This window comes from Neomonachus schauinslandi, chromosome 4 (assembly GCF_002201575.2).
Source record: "Neomonachus schauinslandi chromosome 4, ASM220157v2, whole genome shotgun sequence".
Taxonomy (NCBI): domain Eukaryota; kingdom Metazoa; phylum Chordata; class Mammalia; order Carnivora; family Phocidae; genus Neomonachus; species Neomonachus schauinslandi.
In genome coordinates this window covers 151,298,963-151,311,637 of record NC_058406.1, presented here as the reverse complement: position 1 = coordinate 151,311,637, position 12,675 = coordinate 151,298,963, and the positions used below count along the sequence as shown (strand labels likewise).

At 42.1% G+C, this 12,675-nt stretch overlaps 1 protein-coding gene across 2 annotated transcripts in view; it reads right to left on the bottom strand.

Annotated features, from left to right (window-relative positions):
* Positions 1–12,675, bottom strand: part of VPS13B (vacuolar protein sorting 13 homolog B) — a 762,353-nt gene that overhangs the window by 43,821 nt on the left and 705,857 nt on the right. For both annotated transcript variants that reach the window (XM_021688693.1, XM_021688692.1), the window contains 8 exons: positions 9,249–9,512; positions 8,230–8,313; positions 7,878–8,053; positions 7,215–7,385; positions 6,439–6,640; positions 5,109–5,297; positions 2,566–2,712; positions 51–334 (listed from right to left, as the gene is read on the bottom strand). In XM_021688693.1, the coding sequence (XP_021544368.1) occupies positions 51–334; positions 2,566–2,712; positions 5,109–5,297; positions 6,439–6,640; positions 7,215–7,385; positions 7,878–8,053; positions 8,230–8,313; positions 9,249–9,512 (1,517 nt within the window). The remainder of the gene's footprint in view (positions 1–50; positions 335–2,565; positions 2,713–5,108; positions 5,298–6,438; positions 6,641–7,214; positions 7,386–7,877; positions 8,054–8,229; positions 8,314–9,248; positions 9,513–12,675) is intronic.

Genomic DNA, 12,675 nt, shown 5'->3' with positions numbered 1-12,675 from the left:
GGATGAAGAGCCGCAGCGACAAGCAAAGAAGGGCGTTCACACGGATGTACCTGGTGCAGAAGCCATTTCCTCCGCAGTTTCCAAAGGGCACTGCTACACTCTGTCTGGGAAATTCTTGTCTAACTATGGCCGGCAGGCTCCAGCAATGGGAGCCGGCGGCACCTGCCGAGGGAGAAAAGGCCAGCAAGATCTGTTTCTGAAGCAGGGATGTGTCCAGCGGTGACTGGCTGATATCAGGCATTAAGTCCCAGCAAGGAAGGGAGCTGGATTTCACAGCAGGCTGCTCTCCCCCCGGGCAAATGCTGAAAGTAGCACTGTCTGGAACGTGAAAATACTGAAAAAAAGAAAAAGACAATGCCAAGATAGCACAGTGGCTACACCAATGGAGAGAAGCTAAGCTTTTGAAGGCACAGCTTCTTCTTTTTTTTTTTAAAGATTCTATTTATTTATTTGAGACAGAGAGAATGAGAGAGCCAGAGAGCACATGAGAGGGGGGAGGGTCAGAGGGAGAAGCAGGCTCCCCGCCGAGCAGGGAGCCCGATGCGGGACTCGATCCCGGGACTCCAGGATCATGACCTGAGCTGAAGGCAGTCGCTTCACCAACTGAGCCACCCAGGCGCCCGAAGGCACAGCTTCTAAGAAACCATAACCATGGCTTCTCAGGAGGTAGGCAGGTGGGGGTCACAGGCAAGTTAGAATCCCAGTCCCACGAGAAAACCCTAATGAGCCTATTACAAGCAGTGGGAGCAGGGTCTGCTTTCCTAGACATAATGAGACTTGATAAGGCCGGGGTGATTTAGAAGGTGATGCAAAGTCCTCAATGGCCCCCCGGTACTGCAAAAATCCAGATGTCGTAAGGGTAGACATGCCACGTGTTGGGGAGGGAGTCCTCTTGGATAGGGATGGCCGAACCGAAAGGGTGAGCCCTGAGCCCTGCGGGGCCTTGGGAAGAAGAGAGCTGATGGACTGGGAGCATAGAAGACAATTTTCGTGTACGACTTATCCTGAGGGAGGAGGAAACTCTGATCCCAACCGTCGGTTGAAATTCCACAGGGTTTGTGGCACGGTAGAGAGTCTCGGGATTTCAGCCTTAAAAAGGACCTTGAGAGATACTTTATTTAAAACTCCTCTTTCATATCTGAGGAAGCTGCTTCCCAGAGAGCTGACGACTTGTCCAACATCACAGAGGTGGTGAGGTGGCAAAGCCCTGCCGGCGCCCGGCTTCCTGCTTCCTGTTCGGTGGTTTTCCCACTGTCCCACACGGTCTCCCCTGAGAGGCTAGGGGTTAGCATGTGTCTTTAAGAAAGTTCGCACACCTGCCTGAAGCAGGGTGGGGTTGAAAAAGGGGACACTCCTCAGCTGCCCAGAAGAACGTGGGCCTTCCCCTGGTCTCCAGGAAGCCGAGGCAAATCAGGTCATTGCGATGCTGGTGGTGTGGCTCCTGCTGGCTACTACCATTTCCTGGGTGTCGAGCCTTTTTACTCATATTACCTCATTTAGTCGCCACCCAAAACCTGCAAGCAGTGTGAAATTATGCCTATTTTCAGATAAGGAAATGTCAGCGTGGAAAGCCCTGACCCAGTGTCTCAGAAAACTGTAGCGGGGGAGAAGCAGGAGAATTATCCGCTCACATGCTCATTCTCTGGCCAAATCCTCACCTAAAATGCAAACATTGTTGACCTCTCTGTCCCAGCTGGGTATTTCTGGTCACGTATCCTATCAATACTTTGATGAACCAAGATGAAATTCTATTATTCTGACATTTTTGGAAATACCATAATGCACTGTAAGCTTAGAAGAGTAAGACTTTCATCCCATTTTACTGTTCTAATGTAATTTTTAGGAGCTGAAAGGGATAAAAATAAATGCAGACAGAGGTAAAGAAAGAAAATAGGTTCCTGTGTGATAGTTTCAATAGCATAAAACAATAGCAGACCACTTAGCATATTATGTGTTTAAGTCCTTTGAAAAGATCTCATTTCTCCCTCAAAATACAAGTGATCATTTTAATTGTATAAAGAAGTGAGTCAAAAACCCTTCTTGGATTCCTTTTCTGCATATTCTGCCAGTGAGGTGGCCACATAAATGAGCTGGTACATTTTCACAGTTACTCTCCTCGTGGGCAGAGAACTCAGTGCTCCCAAATCCCTGGCTCCATTGGGGCCCAGCCTTCTGACCACATGGCTCCTCTCGGCCCGCAGCCTGGGAGGCAGATGTTCTTTTCCCTGAGACCCAGGGGCCAGTCCTCAGGCTCGTGTCCCTGCTGTTGGGGCTCTGGGTTAGCAAGCGTGCTAGAAGTGTGTGCTGCAGCCCTGAGCAGATGGGGTGCCGGAGGCACTAATCCGGCCGTGTGTCAGGATCCGCTGCTTTTGTAGGATTTCTGCTCATTAATTACCTTGGAAGCGCTGCCCAGGACATCCATGGTTTTCATTCAGTAACAAGTAAATTTCTTTTTACCTGTATTCGGTGTTAGTTTTTTTATTTTTTCTAGGCTAAAAAATTAATCTTACTTATTGCTAATGTATCAAAACTGAAGACAAATCAGTCAGGTTATGAACCGCTTACCTCCTTTCCAGAGTGGGATTTGGAGACAGATAACTGCGGTTTGAAGAATATTTGATATGGCATATTATTGATTATTATAGTCTTGTCTTCAATCTGAATAATTTGTATGCCCTGCTGTACCATGGAGGAAATGCAGAACTGACATAACTGCAAGACAATTGAGGAAAGAATAATTTTTATAAAATACATTAAGGCAAAAAATATTACATGGCATATACAAATTTCTTATTTTTAAAAGGCCATTTTATCTATCGGTTTGCCCAGGATAGTACCAATTTTACCTTTTGTTCCAGAGTATTTATCGGAGTCCCCCCTCAGTCTCAAAAATATCCCCGCCCCTAAAAGGGTCACTATTTGCAACAGGGTATCCCAGTGAACCAGTTCTTTCTGCTGCTATGGTAGAGTGATGGAGACTTGTTTTCAAGCTATTTAACCAATTCCCTCACAAAATATTTATTTGTAAACACTTTTATGTAAACAGATGTCACTCATCTTTTCAACATAAAGAATTCAGTTAAGCATTCCTCCCCCTTTTCCTCATGCTCATCCCAGCAGCTACCTTGCCAAAGGCCTAGTGCGGACCACTGGGCGTTCTGAGAACTTTAACAGTGATGACGATAAAACAAAACAAAAGAAAACAAGGACTGGACCTCCTATGTTGCTTTCTTGCATGCTGCCTGTTGTCAGTATTGATGCGTTTTAACTCACAGAATCCTCACAAAACCCACATGGGGCAGCTATTCTTAGCCCCATTTTATGGAAGAGGGAAGTGAGGCTTAAAGAGGTTAAGTAACTTGCCCACGGTCATAAAGACAGTTGGGATTGGAAACCATGCAGTCTGATTCTAAGGTACTGCTCTTAACCTCCACATATCTTCTCATTCCCTTACCGCGCTTTATGAGGGACAGGTGTTCAGAGAAGATACTCGTTGCCTAACGATCCCCACTTAGTAAGTGGTAATGTCAGGATAGCAGTTCTCAAAGTGTGGCCTGGGACCCTGGTATGTGTGTGGGGGAGTCTTTTGAGATCCTTTTAGGGGGTCCAAAGGTCAAAACTATTTTCATCATAATACCAAGATGCTATTGTCTTCTCCACTCTAATTCTCTAATGAGTGTACAGTGGAGTTTTCCAGGGGTTATACGACCTATGATGTGATCGCTGTCATGGCAAACAGAATGTATGTTTGTGTCTTCTTGCATTCTAAAGTTTTTGTATTAATTTCTAGTTTGATGGGTATCAATGGCTAAAACCCACATAAACAAAAGGGTTTTAGAGGTCTGCAATGATTTTGGAGAGAGTAAAGGGGTCCTGGGACTAAAAAGTTTGAGAATCGCTAGGAAAGAAAAAGGAGTTACAAATATATATAATAATATATTTTCCAACAGTCTGTTCATTCATTCACATTTATTCAGCACTTGCTGTGGCCACTTTGTGAGGTGCTGGAAGTATTGGGTGTTAGACTGTGTACTGTGACATTCTTTTCCAGGTTTTGATGGTCGATCTCAACTTACAAGTCTTCAGCTTTGGGTGATTCACGCTTACAGCTCTTTGCCATTTACATCCATGTTACAGTCTTTTGGCCAGCAGTGCATAAACATGTGTTGCCCAGACAACTCTGAGGAAATGGATACCAGCCTTGAATACCGAAGAGAAACCAACTTCTTTGTATCAGAGAAATTTATTTTTAAAAAGTTACCAAATGACACTAACTTTTTTTCAAGAAGCTCTTCAAAGATGCCTGTCAAAATCTAACTTCTCCTCAGAGAAGGGTCATTCTGAATCGTGCTACTCTGATGAAGTAGCCCTTCTTCTTCTGATTTGGGAGGGTTAAGATAACGAAGATAGTATGAAGTACAGCGTGAGAGCTCAACACGGGACACGATGATATTGTGCTGCCGTACACACAGGTTAATGTGATTTGTTACTGTATTACTCAACTTAATTGCTTTTCATAGACTTTAGAAAAGATTGATGCTGAAAATCATACACCGTTTGTATTTAGTTAAATAACTGATGAAGTAGGTTTTCTGTATTCATATCATCCTGGGTACCATTTCTCTGTTCAGGAACAGAACTCCCTCATAACCCTAGGTTCTATGGGAGGATCAGAGTTGATGTTGCTCATGATGCCCTTTCCAGGAACATAACCTTTGCTATGGGAGGTTTGTCCTTTCACTCAGCGCTCAGAATGTTAGCAACTCTACTTCCCGCTCTAAGAAAAGGAGGCCAAGCATAATTTGTTGATATTTTGGAATAAGTTCATTTTTTCACCCACATACGATCAATCAAGTGACTGCTGAGTGTTCTGAAACAGAGCGGTTATTGGATAAATTATGTGACATGGCTTTTATCACTGGTAAAGGAAAAAACAAAACAAAACCCTGTGAAACAGAGAGGTCTAAGAAATCACATGTTTCACTGTTATAAATTGTCTAGAGCATGTGATGCCAAAAAGGGACTAAAAAGAAAAGGGTAGACTCATATTAAACAGGTTGAAGAGATGGCACGCTATTCCCCCTGAGCCACACAGACTTTGATCCTACCTTCTGATGTCCTGGGAAAGCACCAAGTCTTATTTCAGCATCAACAAAACCTTCTTCGTCCAATGATACAACCTCACCATTACCTCCATCTTTCCACTTTGGAGACGTCAGGTTATGGACCAGTTTAATCGCTACTGACTTGTGCACAGTGTTTGTATTTGCCCAGTATATTCCAATTTGAAAAGCCTCCTGGAAAAATAATGCCTCAATTATAAAGTATTTTTCTTAACTTTGACAGTTTTACCTCAATTCACAGGAAGTTTTTTATATTATATAATAAGTCTACTTAGGCAACCAAATCCCTTTGTGAGTTTTGTTTTTGTTTTTGTAATGGCAACATACATTTTATTTTAGTTCTCAGAGAAATGTTTTCTTGGATTCACAATGGAATTCATATTTATGGAAGGAAAAAAAAACCCCAACCCAAACTGTGGCTCCCCTATAAATAACAAAGACTTAAAAACGGAGGGTTTCATTTCATTTGACTAAAGAATAATATGCAACCTTAGGTACATGTAGGTCAACATTCCAATTCCATAAGGTAACATCATCTGATTATTTAAAAAAAAAAAAAAACCACACAGGAAAAATGCAATTGAATAAAGATGTTCATGAACTAGAGCTCAAAAAAAGGACTCTCCAACTGTTCCCCACCAGGAAAACAGTTAGGAGTTCCTTGCATTCTATTTTCTTACAGATTTATGTGCTTTCTTGAAATGGGTTAGCCTTATCAAGAAAGTTCTCTTGTGATGGAATATAGTCTTGCTGTGAAATTCTGTTTTACATTAGGGTCCCCCCCCACCCGCCGCCAATGCCCGTAATGACTCCATATTGTTCTTATCAACAATTGGGTGGACATCCATGATTATGGACATCTAGGTCCACCTATAAGGGAAAAGGGGCCCTGACAGAAATAGTTGCTCAGAAATCCTCAATTTTACCCACCTTGCAGATCTCTGAGATTTTCTGTAAGAACCACCAGTCTACCTAGGGAGTGGGTTAGCAGAGAATATGGCTCTATATCCTTAACATACCCTGAGTAGGCCAATCCTAATGCTTGTCAAATATCCTGTACACAATGAAAATGAAACTGTAACTAGTACAGTTATCAAATTTAATGATAACTCAAGCATGACTACTGCTGATGGGGAAAAAAAAAAGACATCTGAGAGGTCTTTGAATATCAAAGAACATTCCATACCCCTTACATATGCATCTAAGAGGACAGTTTTCTACAACTGATTCTGTTAGGAATATAAATGCGACCTCAGAATAAAGGCTAGTTGTTGAAAGAAAAGAATTCATATTAGCTAAAAAAAAGTTACAGTACCTGAAAATTAGGAGGGATAATAATTTTGCCAGCAGGAACCTGCAGAACAATCTTCTCTCCTTCAAACAGCCAGAGGTCCCACTTGGACTGATTGATAAGCAGGGCCCAGGGTAGAAGCTCTACCAACAAGGTTCTAACATATGGCTTCCAGACTGACAGCTTCACTCGCATTGGGCTATCCCACTGACTCAGCTGTTCATTCCTGTTCCAAATACCACATCCAAGAGACTCAATGAAATACGATGACTTCAGTATTAATGAAATATGTTTAAGGATTCCAGACACACAATGCTCTTGTATGACACCTCTTCACACTAGAATCATTCAATGCTGAATTTGCATTCAGGAGAAACTTCTCATGCAATTATGTTCTAAATTATGAGTAAAGCAGTCCATAAAATACATCTACCCAGATGATAAAAGGTCATATTCTGATATATGCATGCAAATATCTTCTTTTTAAAACACCTTTTGGGGCGCCTGGTGGCTCAGTCAGTTAAGTGGCTGACTCAATTTCAGCTCAGGTCATGATCTCAGAGTCCTAGGATGGAGCCCCATGTCAGGCTCCACGCTCAGCGGGGAGTCTGCTTGAGATTCTCTCTCTCTCCCTCTCCCTCTACCCCTCCCCTTGCTTGCCCTCTCTCACTCTCTCTCTCTCTCTCAAATCAATCAATCTTTAAAAACCTTCTTTTATGGTATCTAACATTTTGGTGAATGGTCATTTATTTATTAATATTGAGAAGTGTTTGTAGAAAAAGATTACTGGAGAACATTACCTGTCAGAATCCTTTTTATTATAGGGCCACATGGGTTGAAGGGACTTTTCTGGCCCATAGAATTCGTCAAGGATCTGATTAACTGTGCCTTCAGGGTGTATCTTAGTGGCTATTTGCTTAATGAGGGAGGTTGAGATAGGAACGGCACAGTGGGAAGGATCGTCTTCTTCTCTAGGAAATGGAAAAGAAAAAACAGGAGTAAATATCAGCTTTCTAAGGTGATCTACAATTTATTGAAAAAAAAAATTGAACTATAGATATATTATAGACCAATACCTTTTTTGACACTGAGTCAGTTTTCGGGATTTAGGGATTGGTGACACAGTTTTTGGATGATCTGGGCCCTGGCCCCTTCTCCCTTGCCCGCCCCCCACATGCCTGGGTGAGAGCTCTATTCATCTCTTCTTCCACTAGAGAAATTATGTGTCAATTAAATTTTCCAATCCCTCTTGTTTATATCTAAGTTTAATGAAAGAGGCTGAATTTTATCCAAAACCATTGAAGAGGATAAGAGAACACTAGGCAGGGCAATTATAAAAAAACATTCTCATAAGATAAGGATTCATACATACAAAGAATTCTATCCTCCTTCTTCCCCTCAATAGTATAAGATTGCTTTTCTTCTGAATCTCTCTTAGGAAAACGTAAGGACTTTTCCAGTACCTTGCTTGAAATGTTAGGTGATGCACAAGGTCAGGTTCTATGTTTTGCAGTGGTTTTTCCTGTCCTTTTCCGGGAATAATTTGTGTTTCACTCAATCCCAGACTCCTTTTCTCCAAATGTATGATAATGGGGTCTGGAAGATGACTCCTCATGATAAAAAGAGGGCTGAACACAATCTATAAAAACAAAAGGACAGACAACTTTCATATTTGCTTTGTTGCAGTACCCCAGCTGTTTGATGCTGAAACAAACTTGCAATAAATCTCTTCCCTGGGTCACTCTGACCTTAATTTATTTCAGAACAGGAAAGGTCAGAGTCATATACCATATTTTAGGATTGGAAAGCACTCACCATTCGTTGTTGCACTTGAGAGTTGGGTTCTAATGTCAAAACTGTGCACCAGACATAAAAAATGGAACTGTTTGAAGATGGCACCTGCCATGAGGTAGAAAAGGCTTCTATTAAATACTGAACAGTTTACTAATTAATCAAAATGAGGCGCACATATAATGTCAGTTGGGAGGATTAAAAAGTTTAAAGTTATAGAAAAAAGCCATTAAAAACAGAGAATAAGCAAAACCAGACTTCATTATGGCATAAACTGAATGTGCAGTGAGTCAATGAGGCCAATGCTTTCCTTTTTGTTTTCTTAAGAATTTTTTTATTTATTCATTTGAGACCGGGAGATACAGAGAGAGAGAGAGAGATAGAGAGAGAGAGAGAGAGCAGGAGCAGTGGGGAGAGGCAGAGGAAGAGGGAGAAGCAGACTCCCTGCTGAGCAGGGAGCCCGACCCGGGGCTTGATCCCAGGACCTGGAGATCATGACCCAAGCCGAAGGCAGATGCCCAACCATCTGAGCCACCCAGGCGCCCCAAGGCCAATGCTTAAAGACAAAGGCATTTGTATGAGGCGAGACTGACACAAGACTGGGTGGGAGAATGGAGGGGAGGATTTGTCTTTCATGGCAAGGAAAGTGATGATGGTGGAATGGGAGGAAGAGATAAAAAAGGAACAGACAGTTGCAAAGATTCTCAAGTGGGCAGGACATACCCTCCCCACCCCTCTCCCCTGCACCCCCACCCTAAGCCCTGGAGCATCAGGATTTTTCTCAAGATATAACTTGCCTCCACCTGAAAGGGGTAGCATCTCGGCTCTAAAAACTACTGGAACTGATACAACAGCTGTGTTGTTGTGGGATGGGATGAAACCGTTTGAGAAGCAATATTCAAAGTTTTTTTTTTATCTTATTTCAGATCTCCCTCTTTTGTACAGGTCATTTTTTAAAATAAAGCGCTGTACTGAATAAAGAGCACAAGGAGAAATTTTTAATTTTAAAACTGCTCTATTCCAGACTGTCCTACTTCTCATACCTGAATGACAATGCTATACTCAGGGGACTTAGATTCCAAGCACACGTCTCTTGACCAATCTTCATCTCCTTTGGCCTTCACACACAACTCTGTCAGTTCACTGTTTTCTAGTATGTATGAAGGCAATTTCTGTTTGGCTGCGAGGCAGTCAAAATGTTCTCGAATCACAGCTTGTCCATCTTGACCAATGTAATGCTGAACGACTCTTAGTTCTATGCTTTGAGACAAGTAACTACAGATGATCTGTCTTCCACAGATGATAATCTAAAAGATAATAAACAAAGTTTCATCCATTCAGATTTCATGACCTGGTAACACGTTAATTGTTCAGACAGAATTAACTATGTTGGTTTTAATGGCAAGAACATGAAGCCATGAGCTTATTTAGAGCACACAGGAAGAAAGGCTTGGGAGGAGAAAGGGATTTTGCTTTGGTCATGTTGAGTTTATGGAAGTCAAAGGACAGGCACATGCAGGGTCCGCAGCCTGGGTGGGTGCTGGAGAGTGAGGTGAGGCTGGAGATAGCAGACCTATGGAATGAAAGCCTTGCAAATGTGCACAGACAGAAAATAGCTGACTCAGAAAAGAGGTGAAGGCTTAAACCAGCAACTGACCAACAGTTCAGGGGCAGACTCGGGGCAAAGAGCCAGGGAAGGGGCCCGGGAAGAAGAGGCAAAGGATCGTGGAGGTGAATCAGGGAAAGCTGAAGCCCTGAGAAGAGACGCACCAGGAGGTGGCAGTCACTGATGTCACATGATGTAGCAGTCACAAAGGACAGGGACTGAGCACAAGACTTCTGCTCTGGTGGCTGAGAGGCCAACTGGCCATTTATCTACTTCCAAGGCTGGCTTCCAAGGGTATCTTGCAGTCTTATGCAATAAGAGATCACTTTATAAACTGATAATACAAACAACTTTTGCCTAATTATAGTTTATTTTATTCAAGCTTTCTCATAGAGTAGAAGCATGTGGCTTTGTAAAACACACAGAATGATCCAAAAACTCAGGGATCACCCAATTTTTCATTCAGCTAAGAGTACAGTTCACAGTAGGCATTAAGAAATACCTCTTAAATTGGTTGAAATTGAAAAGATAATGCAAAATTTATTCCTATGCAGTGAATCCTTCTGTAATACAAATATTTACCATGACTGGAAAACATAGGACTTCCACATACTGGATATTCTTATTTATAATATTTTTCTCCAGATTATAAAAACAGTAATCACACACACACACACCCCCATATATGTGTGGTTTACTTAAAGGTCTAAGCATGTGATGGTTAATTGTATGTGTCAACCTGTATGGGCCACGGGCTGCACAGATGCTCGGTCAAGCGTTATTCTGGGTGTGTCTGTTATTCTGGGTGTGTCTTGTGCTTCTGGGTGAGGTTAATATTTGAATTGGTAAACTGAGTAAAGCAGAGGGCCCTCCCCTAATGTGGGTGGGCCTCATCCTGTCAACTAAAGATCTGAATAGAACAAAGAGCCTGTGTAAGAGGGACTCCTCCTGCCTGACTGAACTGAGACATCGGTCTTTCCTGGCCTTTGGACATGGACTGAAAAAAATCAGCTTTTCGTGGGTCTTTAGCCTACCGGCTTTCAGGCTTTCAGGCTTTCAGGCTGGAACTACATGTAAGCTCTTCTGGGTTTCAGCCTTCACAACTGTGTTTAAAGTAATTTAAAATAAATCTCTCCCGCTCTTTCTCTGCATACATATGTACGTACGTACGCACGTATAGTATGAGCGTATGCACACACGTCCTATTACAAAGCATTTTTACAAATTAACTCTTTCATTCTCACAGCAACCATATAAAATAGGTGCTACTAGGACTTGTCATCTTAACAAGGGAAAAACGGAGGCATGGAGATGTTGGATAACTTGCCTGATGTTACCCAGACTCTCTGGCCTGGAGTCTGTGTTGATAATCACTCTGAAGGTCTGTCTTTCATAATATTAATACCTACCAATTAAGAAAACCCAGAAACCATAAAAAAGAGAATAAAGACTGCCTATCATAATGTAAATGCGGCAGATGCCACTGGTTCTATTCCAAAGAGGTGGTCCCTCCTTCTCCCTGGTTATTAGTAACCCTGATTTGGTTCAGGTCTCAAAACGCAGCAAAGTACCCAGGGCACGTGGACACCTCCACGGCCCCCAGAGTCTGTGTCGTAATCGGCACAAACGAATCCTTGTAATTCCATTCTCCTTTTGCTGGTGATTACTTGAGGGGTGAACACGGGGCACGGTTTGGCTAATAATATGAAAAGGGAAGACTGCTAAAAGGCTAAAGATTTTACTCCTTGATAAGGGAGACAATTTGAGAAGAGAAAGCCCCGCTTCTTGTCTGTCACGGAAGATGTTATGAGAGGATATATATGTGGACATGTAGCTTTTGTGGCCATCTTGAGACAAAAAAGGCAAATCCAAGAGGGTAGCAGAGAAGCAGATATAGCACTGAGTGGCTTAATTAACCAACACCTAACCTGCCTTCTTCCTTATTATATGAGATAATAAATGTAAACATAGGAACAAAAATAGCACCTACATCTCATTAGCTTACTGTGAAGATTAAAAAGCCTATTTTGTTACTTCAAACTTAAAACACCCTAATGGATGCATTTTCTTTCTTTTTCTTTTTAAAGATTTTATTTATTTATTTGACAGAGAGACACAGCGAGAGAGAGAACACAAGCAGGGGGAGGGGGAGAGGGAGAAGCAGACTCCCCGCTGAGCAGGGAGCCGGATGCGGGGCTCGATCCCAGGACCCTGGGATCATGACCTGAGCTGAAGGCAGATGCCCAACGACTGAGCCACCCAGGCGCCCCTGGATACATTTTCATATATGATTAAGAGAACTTTGTAAACATCACTATAAGTCAACTATTATTTATACAAATAAATATGATTATTTACGAATGAACTATTATTTAGTTCATTATAAACCTGCTACATTGATAGACCAAAAATTAAATGTCATTGTTGTTTCAATAATCTTTTAAAACAATGTTTTCTCAAAAACAAACACAGAAGTCAACTGAACCATGAGTCATGAGTTAGCAGGCAAGCTTTCCTTCAGCACATGCTAGGAGTTACTAAGCACTCATGGGTAAGTCTTACGAGGCCTTAGCATTGTCTAACTTTAAGTAAACACGTGAAAGCTCTGAGGCAGTTTCATTCTGTTCTTCCTCTTGATGTGCGCAGGTCTGGCAATGTATGCGCACTGCTCTTGCTTCAGAACCTTTGGGCCCCATGAAATTTAGGAGAGAATTTTGCTGTCTCTCAGAAACCACAGAATTTCTGCAACCATCTGGGACTCACTTTGTCTAAAGACAAAGATCCTCTTGGTGGGTTTTTATAGTTTCATTTTCAACTATAAAGCCTGTTAAATAGGCTTTCAAATTTGATAAAAAGAAAACCCT